This window comes from Mchenga conophoros, linkage group LG7 (assembly GCF_057382185.1).
Source record: "Mchenga conophoros isolate Kocher_MC1m ecotype Shallow Benthic linkage group LG7, M_conophoros_male_GT1.1, whole genome shotgun sequence".
Classification (NCBI taxonomy): Eukaryota; Metazoa; Chordata; class Actinopteri; order Cichliformes; family Cichlidae; genus Mchenga; species Mchenga conophoros.
Genome location: NC_140532.1, coordinates 58,904,190 through 58,923,475, shown reverse-complemented (window position 1 = coordinate 58,923,475; position 19,286 = coordinate 58,904,190). Strand labels below are relative to the sequence as shown.

Here is a 19,286-nt window from a genome sequence, read left to right as displayed (position 1 = left end):
GTTTTACTTACTTTTGCACTCCGTTTTTAAATAGTTGAGAAATCCGTCACATCCTTTTCACCAGGGGGCGCTGTGGCCCGGCTATCCACTGGAAGGTCTCGTTCCTCATTTTCACCCCGGCAGCCAGCGGCTTTCACATCCGGGCGGCTCTCTTGCGCCTCTTCAATCGCAATCCGCTTCCCTTCCCTGCGCTCTCGACTAGGGGAGGTCCGCAGGTGCAGAAGAATCCCCTTGAATCGTGGGGTCTCCGTGAGCGTGTGGCACCGGGCCTCCGAGACGCTGCTTACCCCGCACAGCCGATCGCACATGACGCTGTCTCCGCCGATGGTGGTGCACGGCGCCGAGCGCTCCCCGTCGGTGCGACATCCTCGCGCTCAAGTAGCATCGCAGGCTACCGTTAGCTAACATCATCGATCTCTCCGCTACTCCACCCCCTCCTCTCCCCGAGATCGATCCCCGCTGTCGATCCATCACATCGGTTTTCGGTTGATAGCGAACACCGGCCCACGGTGGGCACCCCTCATTCCCGGACCAGCGCAGGAAGGCCGCCTGTTTCTCCTCGGATTTGGGGCCCGCAAAGAGCAACGTTAGCCTCGGAGTTTAGACCCGTAATTTTTAGACCACCGACTTCCTTTCCAGCCCCCTCTGTGGCCTTTCAGGGGTTCGGTTCTTCTCTACCTCAGTGCCCCGATGCTTCCCCGTCCCTGTGTGTAACCTCAGCTGCTAATCACTCCAAGATCCACCACCCCCTCCCCGTCTCTGCTGCTTCTGTTAACCCCACCAAGGAGTGCTGCTCGGCGGGCAGTGACTGCGGCTTTTCCCGGCGGACATCCCTGGTTTTCTCATCATTCCTGCCTCCACTTTTCTGACTCTGGTTGCTTATCTCTGCACGATAGCTGGCTGGCCAGCTCCGCTTTACACCCACACACGTTATCCCCATTCATACAACCCCGCATCCCCACCCCACCCCCATTTTAGTCTGCCATCCACATCCCAGCAGATCTCCGTGACAGGCGCCCCACGGCACCCGAGCCACGGGTCTCGCCATGCCGGGTCCGGTGGCCGGTAGCAAAGCCCGTGTGTACGCAGACGTCAACACGCTGAAGACCCGCGAGTACTGGGACTACGAGGCCCACGTACCCAACTGGAAGTGAGGACATTTCTGATTACTGCAGCGTGCATGATAATCGTATGATAAGGGATTTCTGTGGAGGGGAAATATGGCAGATGGGCGTCTATTATTATACATTTAGCTGTGAGGGTGTGATGACACCATGTCTCCCGACCTTCAAGCCTGCTGTTCTTCACTGTTTGACACTTTCCTCCTCCTTACCTCCATCTCTTTCACCTATCCAGCCTGACTTGTATAACATTTTGGCTTGGTATCAGAACCAGAAGTCAGCGGGTAGAACATTTAGAATCAGCTTATAGACTGGCTTAATTGTATGTATCTGGAAAAAAATTCCTCTCTCCTCATATTCCTGTTTTTCTGGCTGTCCCTATAGCAACCAGGAGGACTACCAGCTGGTTCGAAAGCTGGGCAGAGGGAAGTACAGCGAAGTGTTCGAGGCTATCAACATCACCAACAATGAGAAGGTGGTGGTCAAAATCCTGAAGGTGAGCAGATTGATTGGGACAGCACTGCCATCATGGGCATTTTTATTACATTTTAAAGAATAACTATTATTTAATAATATTTTATTGCCAAATATATCTGCAATAGAGCCTTATACTTACCATACCACCAGTTGTGAAAAGCTATTAGATAAATACACAGACTGTATATAAAAGGTGGGAGAATTCTGTGTAATTGTGTATGCATTTGTCTATGCTAAAGATCCTGAGTTCGATCCCAACAGGAAATAAAAATCTCTCGGGCATTGCATTAAGTCAGATATGTGGATCTACCTGCTGTAGTGAGCCCTTGTGAATATGGGAGTAGCTAAAAGTAGCTTTTAGTACTTAAATACTACAATTTCAACAAAACTCAGGGATAAACTTGTTATAGCACATTTAAATCCATATCAGAGCATTCCATTAAAATGCTCCTAAACCAACAGCACAAATGAGGGTGAGAGAGCTGTTGGCTACAGCTCTTTGCATTGAGGTGCATTTCACCCCTATATAGTTGTTATGAAAATGGATTTTAGCTCTTGAGAACAAAACAGTCTCCTGTAGCACAAAGCAAACATCCTTATTTTTGCTGTAAAGTTTGGTAATTTAACATGGAAGCCTTTTGGGATCGATTTACTTCTGGAACAGGCCTCAAGTGGCCATTTAAGGAACTGCAGTTTTTGGCCGTGGAGATTTCTGCTTCAATTACTGTGAATTTTAAGAAAACCTCAAAGCAGAGTTTGACCAGCTGATGATGTATGACTGCATACATAATTGTTAAATTAATGAATAATGAAGACATAGTTTTTTTTAGTCTTGAGTATTTCCTGAATAATTAGTCTTTTGCTAGGCTAGGCAGGTTATTCCAAACATCCCTTTGCCTGAGTACATTTTCCACCTCCTCCTGGAAGATCTTGAGGCGCTCCCAGACCAGATGAGATGTCGAGTTTCTCCAGCGAGTTTTAGGTCAGTTGTGCGTGCCCTGAAAACCACCAAAGGAAGGCACCTACCACGCTTGGGGGGGGGGAACTCTTCCCCCATCATTTTGCAGTAGAGAAACCTGGCCTCAGTCGTGGTGTTGCTGACTCTCATCCCAGCTGCTTAAATGAACCCAAAGACATAATTCTTAAAATTCTGGCAGCGTGAAAGGATTATTTTTTGTCTTAAACCCTGCTAATGCGCTGAGACCGTGTAAGCTGAAAATAGATGCACCTTAGCTTTCCAGTTTTCCTGCATTTGTCAAGTTTAGATTACATGTTTGTTGAATTAGTGATTAAAAAAACTCCAACATCAGAGTCCAAAGTTTTTTCCTGACAAACATTTTGCCAGATGGAAAAAAACAAACAAACTTGGGCCGCTCTGCCCGATCGCCTAAACAGCTAGCGGGCCAGTGATGGCAGCTCTGGGTCACTCAATCACTGCTGATCTGGAGCTAATTGCAGCCCTGCAGTTAAGCCAGCGAGCAAAGCCCCCTGCTGCTTTTGGAAAATCCCAGATGAAGATTAACGAAGTTGGTTCCAGCAGGATGATGACGTGTGGTTACTGTGCTGCAGAGAACTGCCAAACATTTGCATCACATCAGTAATAAATATAACTAATAATAAAGGCAAATATGGGAAATAACCAAACTCCTTAAATTAGGTGCTGACACAAAGCTCCATTTGTAAGACGTAGGTGGTGCGAACACTACAACCGGCTTGGATTGACTGGCTCTATTACTGCTGCCTCACTACTGGTGGATTAAGCTAATTGAGTACACAACATTCACATATCCAAGTCATTTGAGCCCTTCTTAAAAACAGCCAGTAGAGTCTTCTTTTTCTGCTCGGATCACAGCATAAATATCTAGATTTTTAGCTGTAGACCCTGCGTTTGATTCATTTTTGTCTTGTCACAGTTAGTAGTCACTATTTAACATGGTTACTAAACAACTATATGACTAAGTGCAAGAGGTCTAACCACTAAAAAAAATTGAGTGATGCCTGTGACAGATGAGGATTAGCTGACAGTCACTTAAATGGAAACCTCAGACTGAGTGAAGCTAAGAGATGCTGAAGAATGCAGCAGCAGCGACAGTGCAAGCAGAGTCAGCAGATATGAGGCGGGAGTGAGAAGAAGCAGCAGGGCAGCAAACCTTTCAGATTTGACATCTTTTCCTCTGCTGTTTTTCATTTATTCTGAGACTGCTCTGTTAAATCTTTTTATTAAATCTGGCTGTTTTGTTTTTCATGCTTGTTTTAGCCTGTCAAGAAGAAGAAGATCAAGCGAGAGATCAAAATCCTGGAGAACTTGCGAGGAGGGACCAATATCATCCGTCTGGTGGACACAGTGAAAGACCCAGTGGTAGGCTTGCTAATAGCATGTTTATGTTTTTATGAAGTGTCAAAATGAATCGAGATGTAAAACTAGGGCTAGAGTATGAGCAGCCACAATGTCAGCCAGAGATGCAGCTACTAGATTAAAGCTCCGTCTTTCTGCCTTCTTTGTTTCCCCGTCATTCTCTCAAGAAAACAAACTGTCCCAAGCTCACAGCATTGTGAATAATTACATTTATATTAGGTCTTTGATTTAATGTCAGCCAAATAAGGGATGCGCCATTCTCACTGTTACTTTCCCCCAGATTAAAATGAGTAAACCGGGTTGACTGGAACCATTTCTTTTAAGCTACAAGTTGGTGTCAGTTTAGAGGCTGCAGTGTTTACCTTGAATACTTCCAAGGCAGCCATGTTGTTCTTCCCATTGTATGTTTGGAAAATTGCTGCACTTCTTGGTGAATTGCATTTGCTGACTGTCGGTGAGTGGAGAAGTGTGAACCTAATGGTACAAAAAGATTTTGTAGTATGTTTCAGCTCCATAGGTATTCACACTGTTGTTTTATTATTATTACAGCCAGTTCCCTCTTGTTTTGTTTTCTTTTGGGGTGGCGTTGAGCCAGAAGGAAGCAAATGCTAGCTGCTGTGGTTAGAAATATGCAACTGTAGGTTTTCTGGTTGCATCACACAGAAATGCATGTAAAGGATGATTTGCTTCGCCTCATAAGTGCACTAGCACCACTGACGAGGTGAAGACGTTCAGTTTGGTGACGAAAATGATCTAAAGCGAGGCTGTTGTGGCGTTTCATTTGCCTCTGAAGACGGATGGTTGAGCTGGGAGTGACTTTACTCTCAAACTGTATTCCAGTAGTGAAGTTGGAAAATCAAGGAAAACATGATTTGCTTTGCTCCTTAGTGAGGTCGAGCTCTTTGTGCGTCAGTAGAAATACAACACGGGGCTCTTTTTGTGCTTAAAAAGGTGCTGCAGCACATTCACGGATAGTGCCTGATCAATGCTCTGCGTACGGCTCATTTAGCGAGTCACAAATGCGCTGCTCTGACTCGAAATCCTACTTCAGGGGCATTGCAGTTGAAAACTGGGAAGTTACACTTCAGCTGGAACTCTATCATGCTAAATTCTGTACATCAGTCTAATGAAAACTTATGAGTTATAAAACAAAATAATTAAATAACCTCCATGCAGTCATCATAAAGGGCCATCGTCATAGCAAGCTTGTTTGCCTGCTGCTGTAAAGTTGGATATTTTAACACGGCCAGCTGTGTGAAATCATTGCTTCTCTTTTGTTTTTGCCTCAAGTGGCCATTTGAGGAACTGCAACTTTTCTTTTTAGCACCTGGATCGCTGGTTTATTGTGCCATTGTGTGCTCACCTGAGCATTTGTTTGTTCGCATGACAAATACTGCAGGAAGCCCCTTACGACATCGTTGTCTTTAGCAAATGATAGACTCTGTGTCGGCACGAGAAACAAAGTAATCTTATAATTCCAGTTTTGCTGTAATTACCGTGTGATTGTTTTGGCTCTCAGCTTCCCATCGGACCTAAAATTTGTGGCGTTTTAATTTTTGTTTTGTAGTCAACAGAAGTTACAGGAGTTTTATCATTTGACCACTTATTTGTTTCTATATTCTGTGTTTTCAATCTGAAATCCACCGCGACGACCAGACTGGATATCTCCGTTTTACAATTTTCTGAGCTGGGACACATCAACCGACCAGGAAGGAAGGATATTTTTAGGCAGTGGAAATGCTCTGACTAAGCCAGGAGGCCTTGTTCCAGTGCAGCGGTGGGAACCCTGCGGGGTCCTTTGTCTGTTTGTTCCTGTGAACTTCATTGGGTTAGAAAATGATCATTGTATGCACAGCTTTTTGAGTGCACGGCTGAGTATCAGGGATGATTCAAATGGTTGTATCGTTCGTCCCGTTTGGGTTGAAATCACATGGTGGGGGCTGCCAAATCACTGGTTTATCAGGTGATTGAATCAGAAATAAGCGTATTCCTGATTTATATATTTCTCTCTCTGTGGTGTTAATTGTTTGTTTTTCCTCCTGATTTCTCTCCACACCCTTCTCATGCTCTCTGTGGTGGCTGTATAGTCCAGAACGCCAGCACTCGTCTTTGAATGCATCAATAACACAGACTTCAAGGTACAATCCTCGCCTCTTTCCTTCATTGCTCGGTGCCAAGTCTCTCATAGCTGCAATCAGTAAGGCTGAAAGAGCAGCAAACCTCAGTGCTTATTTGTGTTATTTTTCTCCCCCTGCAGGAGTTGTACCAGAAGTTGACAGATTACGATATCCGTTTCTATATGTATGAACTACTGAAGGTGAGACATCTCAGCTTTAGCAAACATCGTAGTTTTGTTTTGGATGCTTACATTATTCTACTTTACAGAAACAAAATAATTTCACAAAAACCAAAAACTACCAGTGTCAGTATTGTTAGCCCCCTCGTCTCCTGACCAGTTCTGATGGTATTCTGGCACGGCCCTTGGGCTTCAGTTCACCCCGCAGATTTCAAGTCAGGACTTTGTGCAGGCCAGTCAGTAACGGTCACTTTGGTCTTCTAGAATTCGTTTTTCATCAGGAGCTACATATGTTTTGGGTTGCTGTTGTGTAGGAAGACAAAGCGATGACCCAGACCCAGTTTCACTCCTGACTGCTTGAGGTTTTCTTTGAAAATCTTCACAGATCCTTCTTCCTTTTCTTGATTACTTCCACCTCGACGAGATTCCCGGTTCCAGACTCGCCAACCTCCGCTGTGGGGACGGTGCTTTTCCTCCAAATATAAGCAGTGTCTCTCTGCAGTATATATAAACTTTCTTTAGGTCATTAAAGTTTTAAACTGTTTACAAATTTGATGATTAACCTAATTTTACAAGCTTTGAGTATTACCAATTTAAAGGACGTCATTTCGCAGCAGTGTGTTTTGTTATGGCTTAATGAAAAGGTCTGTTTTTCAGGGGGCTAATAATATTGTCTATAATATTTCTGTTATAGAAATAATTAATGCTGTCTAAAGAAAACTAGTGAGTTTAGAAATGCTATCTTGAAAATCTGTTCTGTTTACCAAAAAAAGAAGCACTTTAATACCTTTTTATGTTGGTGTGTATGTGTGTGTGTGTCAGGCTCTGGACTACTGTCACAGTATGGGAATCATGCATCGTGATGTCAAACCTCACAATGTGATGATCGACCACCAGTTGAGAAAGGTAGGCAGTGCTCTGTGTAGTCTTATTTTGTTCTCCCCTCACACCCCCACACTCACCCTCCCTCACTGGTTATTTTCACCACGGCTTTTCATTCCCATCTTTTGTTATCTCTCTTTTTTTTTTTCTTTTTTTTCCCATTTTGAAAAGCAGTTGTTATTGCATTAGCGTGGGCTTTCAAATACGCAGCGTCCCTGCGCGAGTGCATTAGGCATGAGAACCTTAAAATAAACACAGATGTAATTTCCATCTACGTAAATGTCAGGCTCACTGCACACTGTTGGTGCATTTTCATTAGCTATTAGAATCAGATAATTAAAGCGTTTATGATCATCAGTCTGCAGATGCCTCAGGTCACTTTTTATAGGTTATGATGTTACTTAAAAAAAACAAGACCTTTCCAACTCTCTCGGTTACTTCTGACAGCATGTAGTCCTACGTGTATGTGAAGGACTATGGATCTATTTTCTGTCGAGAGTCGCTTGCTCCCGAGTGCCGAGAAAGGCACTCCGTCTCTCTCGTCTCTCTTCCACTTCCAGCGTGAGGAGTGAGCAACACTAACAGAAAGGAAATCCACTAATCAGCACAGCACAAACACCACAACAAATCAAAAACTGGTCTGCTTTAACTGCTCACAGCTTTAGTGACTTAAGGTTAGGCAGCTCGCTGCCACACTGGTTATAGATTATTTTAAATACATGAAGATAGATACTTTGATCCCACAGGGGAAATAATTGTTTAAAAGCAACAGGATAAATAATTCTATATGAATTACGAGGATAAGTAACAGAATGCACCTGAGTGGTCATCAGCAAATGGGAGCGCTTCTATTAAAACAGACATTTTTTGCAGTGTGCTGGTCTGGAGCATTCGGGTGTATGAATGCACCTGCAACCCACAGGCTACATCTCAGTCTACAGGCCTCAGTCAGCATATTAAAGGTTAAAGTTCATGACAGCGCAATTAGACAAACATTGAATCAGGTGTGGCTTGTTTGGAAGTGTTACCAGGAGAGAGTACGGTGGCCCTGAGAGGTCAAACAGACTGCAACATAAGAAGACACCAGCAAATAGAAAAATTGTAAAAGCTCACAAACCTCTGGGGACCAAATAACGTTACAGAACAGTGGCGGAAGTGGCATGCTAACAGTAAACAGCTAATGGCAAACATGTATGTACAGTATTATATGAATATGTGATTCAAAGGGTTAGGGTTAGCATCTATTCTCATTCACAGCACGGTTGAACCTTCTGCTTTGAGTCTTTTTGTTTCTGTCACTTCTGCCGCTGGACCGTCAAGTTATTGTGTCCCGAGAAACACTTTCTGTTGTGCTAAATTCAACTTTTGTTGTGTTTCGTGTGCTTTCGCAGTGTTTGTCTATTTTCTGGTGGTTTCTTAAGTCGCGGTATATTTGACGTCTCAGGGCCACTGTAGGAAAGGATGTTCTCTATAAAACAAGAACATCGCAGCATGGTTTAGGTCTGTAAAGTTGAATGTGAACAGATGAGATCGAAGTGAAAATGCTTGGTCACAACATGCAGCAGCACATTTGGTGAAAACCAAAGACAGCAAGCATATCAGGACAAATACCGCATATGCACTTTGGCAACAGTGGGAGAGAAAAATGTGAAGCGATTTGTCAATTTGGCCCAAATTGGAATAGAATAATGATCTCGAGCACAGCAGGATTGCTGAAAAAGAAACGAATCCAGGTGCTGCAGTGGTCCAGTCAAAGTCCAGACCTCAACCTGATTAAAATGCTGTGTCAGCACCTTAAGAGAGCCATGCATAAACAAATACCTGCAAATGCATTGAACCAACACTGAACGGAAGAAAAGGCCAAAATTCCTCCAAAGCGAGACTGACGAAGTCATCAAAATATTAAAAGTCCTGTATGCTCAGAGCAAAGCCATATTTAACTCTGACACATTTGGCATTAACAAGCCTTCACCGGGAAGTTAAATACATTTAATGCCCCAGAAAGCCCGCTTTCTAATAATGTATTCACAATAGGAATCATTGACTAGTTTGATATTTTTCATTTTAAAGCCAGTAATATTTATATATCAGATAAGAAATTACATGTTTTATTTGTTTACATCATGGTTTTTTTTGTGCTTTGTGTGAAAGCAGTAGCAGATCCTGTTTCCTGATTGAAAACAATTCGGTTTTTAATGTTGCAACTTATGTAGGTCGAACTGCGATCTTGAGTTTACTCAGAAACAGCAGCGTCGCGGGAATAAAATCTGATGACAGAAGGGGGAAAAAATGGGTTGCTGCAGAAGTGACAGAAATCAAATTCATCAAAAAATGTTGCCAACAGTTAGCATAACAAAAATATCCAAAGGATGTCATCCTCTGTCAGTAAGACGTCTCAAAGGCACACAGGCATTTCCAGCGGTGCCACAAGGAAATGAGCAGCAATGTGAAGCTGAAATGCAGAAATCTGCGTGCAGCAGACGAAAAGCCGACTTCCCCTTGAAACGTGGAGATGTTCGGAACAAGCAGAGTGTGGACTTGCAGCCAAAAAGCCTTTTCTCTGAACTGGCAACAAAGTGCTCAAACTCAGCTACACACACAAAGCTTGAGAGCAGAAAAATGGCAGCAGGGAGTCAAAATTTGAAGTATTTGGTTTGAACAGACCACATTTTGTTCAGTGAGCTGGAGGGCACTTCAAGGACGAGTTTCTGCAGGGAACAGTGAAGCTCAGTGGAGGCTATGCTGGGCAGAATAAGTTCTCTGTGGAAAGAAATTCAGACTGCAGGTTTATCTTTATTACAAGAAAAGAAAAACAGACTGTAAGATGTCCAGTAGGGGGCAGCAGGCTGATATAGATGTGACTTCACCCAATTTACCCTTAAATTGCATTAACAGGATGTGTCTCTGCTGTGTGTGTTTTTTAGCTACGTCTTATAGATTGGGGTTTGGCAGAGTTTTACCACCCGTCCCAGGAGTACAACGTCAGAGTGGCCTCACGATACTTCAAAGGCCCTGAACTCCTCGTGGACTACCAGGTAACACGCACACTGTTTTCTCACATGCAGATAATTGAGATGTCTGTTTTGTCCTCATCTGCAGTGCTGTTTGATGATTGTGTGTTCCAGATGTATGATTACAGTCTAGACATGTGGAGCCTGGGCTGCATGCTGGCCAGTATGATCTTTCAGAAAGAGCCCTTCTTCCACGGACAAGACAACTACGATCAGGTGCCTGTCACACGAATTTTTATACGAGATGAGACAAAAGAGTAAACATTAAAAACTGATTCCATGCACACTTGCGTTAAAAAACTGGTCTGCCTCGGCTCATGGCACAAACACACAGCTGTTTGTGGTGTCCTTTTCTCAGCTAAAGGTACTTTTTGTAATTACTTTTTGTAAAATGTAATTAAACCTTTCACCACCAGGGGTCCTCATTTTACCAGAAGGTTTCAGTGCAGTTGCTCATTCTAACTTAACTTCTGTGGGGAACCTTTGTAGAGCCTACAATGTAACCTGTTTAATAGACGATGTAGTGAGATAGTGTCCTGATGTTTTCATATGTGGCACTAACTTATAAACCAATAAATGGCAGGGTTTGTCGCTGAAGCATAATTTGGCATAATAAATGCAGTAATTGGTCTGAGTTTCCCACAGTTTGGTAGCATAGACTATATATTAAAAGATGGAGGTAACCACTGTCTTAAAGCTTGTGTGTTACATTTTTTAATGTTTTGGAAGGTGTTAAAAGTCTGCTCTGACATGTATGATCTTCCACTGTTGTTTTTTCCAGCTGGTGCGGATTGCCAAAGTCCTGGGGACAGACGAGCTTTTCGGCTACCTGCGTAAATACCACATTGAGCTAGACCCACGCTTCAAGGACCTCCTAGGACAGTAAGTTCACTCGGCCTCAAGAAAAATTACATGAAAATCTAGAGAAAGACAATCGATCAACTCATAAAAGACAATAAAATTAAAAAAACAACAAGGGAAATAAAATGAAAGCAAAACATTAAACAAATAAAATGTATTTGTCTATAAGGATGCTACACTTGATCCAAATGCCAAGAGGAATAAATGTCTTGTTAATAAAGATTTAAATGTGTGTACCATCTGAGCTGTACGGATATGGAGAGATGGATTATTCCATAGACCTGGTGCTAAGAGCAACTGGGTAGGTGACCTCAGAGTACTTACAGGTGTATGAATGTGATGTTCAAAGCTTTAAAAGTAAGCAATAAAATCTTAAAATCAATTCAAAAACGGAAAGGGAACCAATTAAGAGATGTTTGTGCTTTTTAATACCAGTAGAGAGGCAAGCTTCCGCATTCTGGACTAACTGCAACCAAAGATGACTGTTCGATACCAAAGGGAATTACAGTAGTGCAGGTGGGAAGTGATTGAAAATATCAATAACCTTTTCCAGGTCATTTTGCAAGAGATAAGGTTTTACTTTGGCAGTGACTCTGATTTGATAAAAGTAAATTATAGAGGCAGTCCTTATTTGTTGATCCATTTTAAAAAAAAACTTATCAAAAATCATGCCCAGGTTTGTTTGTTTTTTTATTACAGCAGCATGACAGTAACGAGCCGAATGACTCGGCGTGTCAGAAGAGTTGATTGAGGGGTGAAATTTACCAAAGCAAATAACCTCGGGCTTTCTTTCATTAAGATATAAGAAATTTATCATCACACAGAACTTAATGTTGCTAAGAAAGCTGAACTGATGCTCCCATGCATCTGCTTGTCAATTGAATGAGGATATATGCCTGGATGTTATTAGCAAAGCAGTGGAAAGAAAAATGATGTTTTCTAAAGGTCAAACTTAGAGGCAACATATACAATGAAAAAAGAAGTGGGCCCAGGATGCACCCTTGAGGCACTCCATAAGTGAAAGGTGCTGTTGTAGAAGAAGAATCTCCCACATGTACAGAGAAACTTCTATTCTTTATGATTTGAACCAAGTCAGAAGCATGCCTCCAAAAATGGAAACATGTTTGTCGTCATTTGCCTGCAGGCAGAGCAGGAAGCGCTGGGAACAGTTTGTGCAGACGGAGAATCAGCACTTGGTGAGCCCCGAAGCTCTGGACCTGCTGGACAAGCTGCTACGATACGATCACCAACAGAGACTGACCGCCACAGAGGCCATGGAGCACCCCTACTTCTGTAGGTTTTTTGGGTTTAATGACTAAATCAAAAGGAAATCTATTATTCTCAGAGATATTCTGGTTTTTAAACATGGTTCCCTTTCCCCTCGCTCCTGCAGACCCTGTAGTGAAGGAGCAGTCTTTGTCGAATTCTGACAGCAACATGGTTTCCAGTGGCAACACTACAGCGCGATGAAACACAGGTAACGGCTTAAAGAACATCATCAGAGGTCATCCGTGAGGAGTTGAAAGCACACACAGAAGTCCAAACAATAATCAGATGAAGTTTTCACGTGTGCTCAGATTTTAAGTTTAATTTTTCGCTGTAGAAAGAAGTTTTTTCCCACGCAGAGTGTACAGCGGATGTTAATGTTGTCACTTATTACGGAATCAAACTCAAAGTATTGTTAGTATTTCCGAGCTTTAAACGCTGCATGGTTGTACTGTTTACCACACTCCATATTATCCATTGTTGATCTACACACGTGTTCGTTGTTGCCATGGACGTTGCACGCTGTCGTTGTCGTGTCATTGTCATGAGACAAACAAAATCACAGTTTAGTAACGCAACGTGCTTACAGGAAAGTAACAGTAATCTAATTACTTTTTTGCAATAGTAATCCCTTTATAAACTCACTGTGCTTTTACCGCCATATCCAAAATTAGCTGAAAAAGGTGGATGCACACATTAAACGTGGCCAAAATCTTCAGTAATGAGGTAACAAGGAGTTTGCACAAGGATAATCCCCAGGAGCGAAAGGCTCAGGTTGGCTCTGTGTGATGTCAGTGTCTGAAAAAGGTGGACTAAAGCAACTCGTTTGGGGTGGAGGATGGCCTGAGGGCATGTAGTAGGCCTCAGAATCAGATAAATATGTAACTAATTAGGAATCGGTATTGTCTTACAAAGTGTTTCAGTCAAAAATTCAGATTCTCCTAATTGTCAGGTTTCATCCAGGTGTCTGCAAGACTGAATTTAAGTGTGAAAAGTCAAAGTTGATTATCAATAATGAGCATATCGTGATTTAATTTGGCATGCGGTGAGCTAATGGCATCCTCATAAAGCCTGCCAATCGTGAAGCTCCGTGAAGGTGCCTCATTTCCTTGTTGCTCAGAAACAGAAAGTGGAAGGCGACCGGTATTGGCGCTACAGCTGCCCGTCACGAATGAGCTAACTGCAGCGTGCTGTCAGTGTGGTTTTACAAACGATGAAATCCTCGTGTTACGGCTTTATTATCAGCACAACACCAGTGTTTATGTTTGTTATACATCGATAACTCCCTGATGATGTCTGTCTTCTGCTTTAAAGAAGCCTGGAAGCAAAACGTCCGTGAGTTGCTGCTTTAATTGATTCGACTCCTCTCACTCGTTCTTTGTCTCTCTTCACAGAAGCGGAAAAAGAAGTTTGTTACCTCAACTTTGTACCCGGTTGTGACAGTGACTTTGACAAGTGTACAGTGACAATGGATCAAAGTAACTCTGACCAGTTACACACTCACAGATACACACATCAGTGCAAGCACACCTCTACATGTACAAACACAGATGCAGACGTGTATACATAAACCCTCCTCCTCTGTATCAGTCTGTGATTGGCTTGTCCTGGTTCCCTGTCCAGCAGACCTGACCAGTGAGCTTGAAGCTGCTCCACCCCCTCCACCCATTGTCCCCCTCAGCTGGTCTCTGTCCTCACAGCTCAGTTTCATGTTGGCCAGTGAAGACAAACTACAATTCAGTCCCTCCTCCTCCTCTTTCTGTCCAGCCCTCCTTTATAGCTCCCCCCTCTTTGTTTGCATCAGCATGGAGAATGAACAGGAGCGTGAACCTGTACAGGTCCTGCCCCCGACCCTAACTCGTCTGTCTCCTTCCTGTTTTTTCCTCCCCACCCTCTTCCCCCTTCAGACAGACAGGCATCTTAGCACTACTCCAGATCTGAAAGTGGCATGGTGGACTCTCTCTAGATAGAATGATGATGATGATGACGATGATAATAATATTAATATTAATGAAAATTAAATGATTTTTATTTAGATGAACTGCACGCGTTGTGAGTGATTTTTACTGCTCATTTGTTTTGATATGGCGTGACATTTATTATGATTATTTTATATTTTGGTTAATAAAGGAAAATGGGTTGAGTTAAAGGGTTCCAGTTTACCTAAAATACACAAGATGGCCTTTAACCAAAGATATTTGGGTATTAAAACAACATGTGAGCAAAAACTGTGTAGTGCATTTAGTTTTGATGGATAAAAGCCAATATTAAGGTATTTTAAAGTTACTTTAGGGATGATGAACTCATTTTGCACTGTGGGTCATACAAAGCCCTCTTTGATGTCAAATAATTGCCAATTGATTAGATTTAATGAAATTTAGTGTTTTTCATTTGACAAAATTACACGGAAAATATACATGCAATCAAATTACTTCCGTGTCAGCATTTTGGGCCAACTTTCAGGTAACGCCCAGACTCTCTGTCCAGCCGCCGCCTCCAGCTCTTCTCAGGAGATACCGAGCGTGTCCTGGGTGCGTTAAAGGAAATGGAAAACCTGCACTCAGTGTTGTAAGAGGACACAGACTAAAAGTCGGTGAGCTAATCAACAGAAGTGATGAGGACGTTTGTGCAGTTAGTAACACAAACTTTTAGATGATAGAAAAAATTAAATTTGATGCTTGGGGTTTAAAAAAAAAAAAGACCAAAGAAAAGGGTACCTTCATTAAATTTTTAGTTTTACGACATCTCAAAACATTTTCAGTTCAATAAAACGCCTTTTGCATGTTCATCATATATTGGTGTATAAAAGTCTTTAACTCAATTCAATTTTATTTATATAGCGCCAAATCACAACAAAAGTCGCCTCAAGGCGCTTCATAGATACAGAGAAAAACCCCAACGATCATATGACCCCTTATTAGCAAGCACTTTGGCAACAGTGGGAAGGAAAAACTCCCTTTTAACAGGAAGAAACCTCCGGCAGAACCAGGCTCAGGGAGGGGCGGGGCCATCTGCTGCGACCGGTTGGGGTGAGAGAAGGAAAACAGGATAAAGACATGCTGTGGAAGAGAGACAGAGATTAATAACAGATATGATTCAATGCAGAGAGGTCTGTTAACACATAGTGAGTGAGAAAGGTGACCGGAAAAACTCAATGCATCATGGGAATCCCCGGCAGCCTACGTCTATTGCAGCATAACTAAGGGAGGATTCAGGTTCACCTGGTCCAGCCCTAACTATATGCTTTAGCAAAAAGGAAAGTTTTAAGCCTAATCTTAAAAGTAGAGATAGTGTCTGTCTCCCGAATCCAAACTGGAAGCTGGTTCCACAGAAGAGGGGCCTTTAACAACCCCTCATTCGTTGCATTTTGCTTCCAAAGAGCCAGACTTTGTATTTTTTAAAGTGGTTTTGAGCAACTTTTCAGGTTGTCACAAAATACACAATTTGTTCCCATTTCATTAGTGAATTTATGAAAAATACCAAAGGTAACCTAGTTAGAAGTGGTGATTCTCAAAGAGCTATTAGCAAAAAACCTGGTATATTGCAGCATGGGGGACAGTGTGTCCTTAAAAATGGGAGGAAACCTTTCCTGATGAAGGGAAACAAGGAGAAAAGGCTTAGTGATCCCAAATTACACAAGAACTGGACTGTAAATCGGTGACAACAAGTCTTATGGAGCGATGTGCTGTATTTCCAATAGGTTTCCAATTTTCCCAGCAAAATATAAAGAAATGAGGGATAGCTCCAAAGTTTTGCACAGTGCTATATGTAGTCCCATTGCTACTGTTTAGCTGATGAGGGGGTATGAGCCTTAATCTTTTGCAGCCTGGTCACTAACTTGTCCTCTGCTGTTTGGTGTTGTCCGTGAAAGTGTGCGCATTTCTCTGTGTAAAAAAACAAAAAAAGTGGCAGAAAGTAAAACCAGTACAAGCTGAAAAATACATAAGTATTCAAAGCAGTGGCATGGTAAATATTTGCATATTCAACACGTTTGACATTGCAGTCACTCACTCACCATCACAAATCTGAAACACTGTTATTGTTCTTTTCAATACTGTGCTAATAAATTGGTTTGATTAGCCAGCAGAACCCTGATCTTGCTTCAAATTCACATGACTTTGTCATAGTTAAAACACATGCTCCTGGAATATGTTTGCTGCCTGTATCTGGAGGGCTGCAGGGAGTTATGACTTGCAAATTATGCAAATCTCAATTTGGTGCCCAAAACAGGAAAAGTCACAAATTTCCTGCATGTTACAAGATAACAGGGAGACAAAATTTTCTTCTTCTGTTCCTCATCTGTTGGTTTTCACTATATAACATTTTTGAAAACATAACATCAAAAGGTTCTGAGAATCTGGAGAAATCAGGAAGACTTTCAGAAATTACAGTTCATCCACAAACCCAGGTTATAGCTCTATCATGCAAAGAAGAAGCCATATGTCCCAAGACCAGGAAAGGCACTGTATTGTTCATCCTGATTGTCAACACTCAGTTCAAGAGGCTGCATATTTCATAGTATGGGGGTGCAGCTTGCACATCTGGAAAGGCGCCATCGTTGCTGAACAGTATGTACAGGTTTTAGCATCTCCAAAAGCTGCAGCTCTTGTGGGGTGCAAGAAATTAACAGTGCTGATCCAGTGCAGGATCATGTGGGGTCGAAGTTAGTGATGCATGTGGGGAGCAAAGGCTGACCCATGTGGTCCAGAACAGACAAATAGCAGAAAAAGTTCATGATGGTTCTGATAGAAAGGTACACAGTGCATCGCAGTTTGTCGCATATGAGATGAAGGTGCACCGATGCTGACCCCTGTCCACCACCGAAAGTGGCAACAATGGTCACAACGACAGACAACAACAGGAATGGAAGAAAGTGGCCTGATCTGATGAATAATGTTTTCTTTTACATCCCGTGGATGACTTGGTGGGTTTGCATCGCTTACCTGGGCATCACCTGGCACCACGTACGCCGTAGACTAACGGTGCGGTACTCCCTGATGGATGCGACCCCTTTCAGCAGGATAATGTGCCCTGCCACAAAGCAAAGATGGTTCAGGAACTGACACAACAATGAGTTTGAGATGTTGACTCAGCCTCCAAATTCCCCAGATCTCAGTCCAATCAACCATTGGTGGGATGTGCTGGACAAAACAAGTCCAATCCATGGAGGCTCTACATTCACAACTTACAGGACTTAAAGGACTTTATTGGTACGGACTTGGTACCAGATACCCCAGCAAACCTTCAGCGGTCTAGTGGAGTCCATGCTTCCATGGGTCAGGGCTGTTTTGGCAGCAAAAGGTGGACAAATACAATATTAGACAGGTGGTCATAATATGATGTCTGATTGGTGTATGACAACAGCAGGGCTTCATATGAAAAAAAAAAGTCTGTGTTCCCTTGATTGGCCAAACCTTTCACCATTTGGTGCATCATGAAATACAAAATACACCAAAGAAGAACCAGGACAGTTAAAGCACTAGAATCCCGAATCAGACAAAGTTCCTCTCACAAAAGTTCGGCAGCTTGTTTCCTCAGCTCTCAGACTTAGACTATTGTTTATTAAAAAATGCTACACAGTGCTAACTTTGACATATTTGTTGCCATCAAATTCAAAATTACAATTTTTTCTTTAAATTGTACATTTTCTACATGTAAATGAATACCGGTTTTATTTAGCATTGGTTTCAGAGACTAAATATGAGATTGTGTTACAGCACAGTCAGGGGACTCCAGTCTATTTGACCTGTTGTTTGTTTATTTAATGTTAAACCTGTACAATGAATGGTTGATCACAATGTATAGCTGTCTTTTACAGGTCACCAGCATTAGTTGCTGTTGTTGTGTCCAGGTCTGAAGTATTGGCTTTCTTCTTATACTGAAAAAAGGAAGGCTTCCTGTCCTACAACCTGACTCCTCGCTCACGTTCGCTTACTCTCTAACACCAACACACACATCAAACTTTTAACAGTAGTGTTGTGTGATCAGCGGTGGCCACTGCACGCTCTCTTTGTCCACACACACATGCTCGTGTGCAAATGTACAGGTGACCTGTAGTTTCCACATTATTTAGCCAGCAAATGAATAATTCTGGGCTGTAAACAAACAGCGAGTTGTGAACTTTGTGATCCTTTTACAGTGACTACTTTTCCATCTGACTGCCTTTCTGACTACCTCTTCATCAACATGTTTACTTTTACATAGAATTTGGGTCTTCTTTTCTTTGAATAATATGAACACTTTAGCTTCTTTAGTTAAAAAATATTGTGGCTTTATATATGACACCTTTTTGGATTGACACTTTCAAAGAATTCTAGAAATAAGATGCAATTAATAAAGTGAGCAATGGCAGAATTCCATTTATCTACCACAGATTCCTAATATTGTGTAGGTTCGCTCTGAGCCTTACTAGACTCTTTAATAGAACAAAGTCACTGTTAATCTCATTAATTACATCCATGCTTTTATTGTTAAAATGGTGCCTCACGGCTTCTTTGTGTGTTTTGTTCATAAATTACATATTGCTTCACATCTTTGCTGCAACCCACATTTGTACGTCATGTTTGAACTACTGCAGATGCTGTATCGGTCAACAGAAAGTTGATCGTAAAAAAGCCAAGCTCTCGATTTACAGGTCGATCTATATCTCTACCCTCAGTTATGGTCACAAGCTCTGGTTAGTGACCACAAGGTCAAGATTGCGGAAGCAAGCGGCAGAAATTAGCTTCCTCTGAAGGGTGGCTGGTCTCTCCCTTAGAGATACAATGAGGAGCTCAGCCATCCGGCAGGGGCTCAGAGTAGAGCTGCTGCTCCTCGAAAGGAGCCAGTTGAGGTTGTTCGGGCATCGGATAGGGTGTCTCCTAGGTGAGGTGTTCTGGGCATGTCCCACCAGGAGGAGGCTCCGGGGCACACCCAAGACATCCTGGAGAGATTATATCTCTTGGCTGGCCTGGGAACGACTCAATTTTCCCCGGATAAGTTAGAGAAGGTGGCCGGGGAGAGGGAGCTCTGGGCTT

At 42.5% G+C, this 19,286-nt stretch overlaps 1 protein-coding gene across 3 annotated transcripts; it reads left to right on the top strand.

Annotated features, from left to right (window-relative positions):
- Nucleotides 1-120: 120 nt before the first annotated feature.
- On the top strand, nt 121-14,311 carry csnk2a2b (casein kinase 2, alpha prime polypeptide b). Of its 3 annotated transcripts, XR_014893105.1 has the most exons (13): nt 121-1,150; nt 1,506-1,617; nt 3,856-3,957; nt 6,042-6,092; nt 6,212-6,271; nt 7,073-7,156; nt 10,057-10,167; nt 10,258-10,359; nt 10,925-11,025; nt 12,149-12,297; nt 12,398-12,481; nt 13,665-13,748; nt 13,897-14,311. XR_014893105.1 is itself a non-coding variant. In XM_085280493.1 (12 exons), exons 1-11 carry the CDS (start codon nt 1,047-1,049, stop codon nt 12,472-12,474), a joined length of 1,053 nt encoding a protein of 350 aa, XP_085136619.1. In that variant the 5' UTR covers nt 121-1,046; the 3' UTR covers nt 12,475-12,481; nt 13,665-14,311. The 3 variants fall into 3 exon arrangements, 2 of the variants coding, with proteins under 2 accessions (XP_085136619.1, XP_085136620.1); XM_085280493.1 differs by having other exon boundaries at nt 13,665-14,311; XM_085280494.1 differs by lacking the exon at nt 6,042-6,092 and having other exon boundaries at nt 13,665-14,311.
- Nucleotides 14,312-19,286: the final 4,975 nt, after the last annotated feature.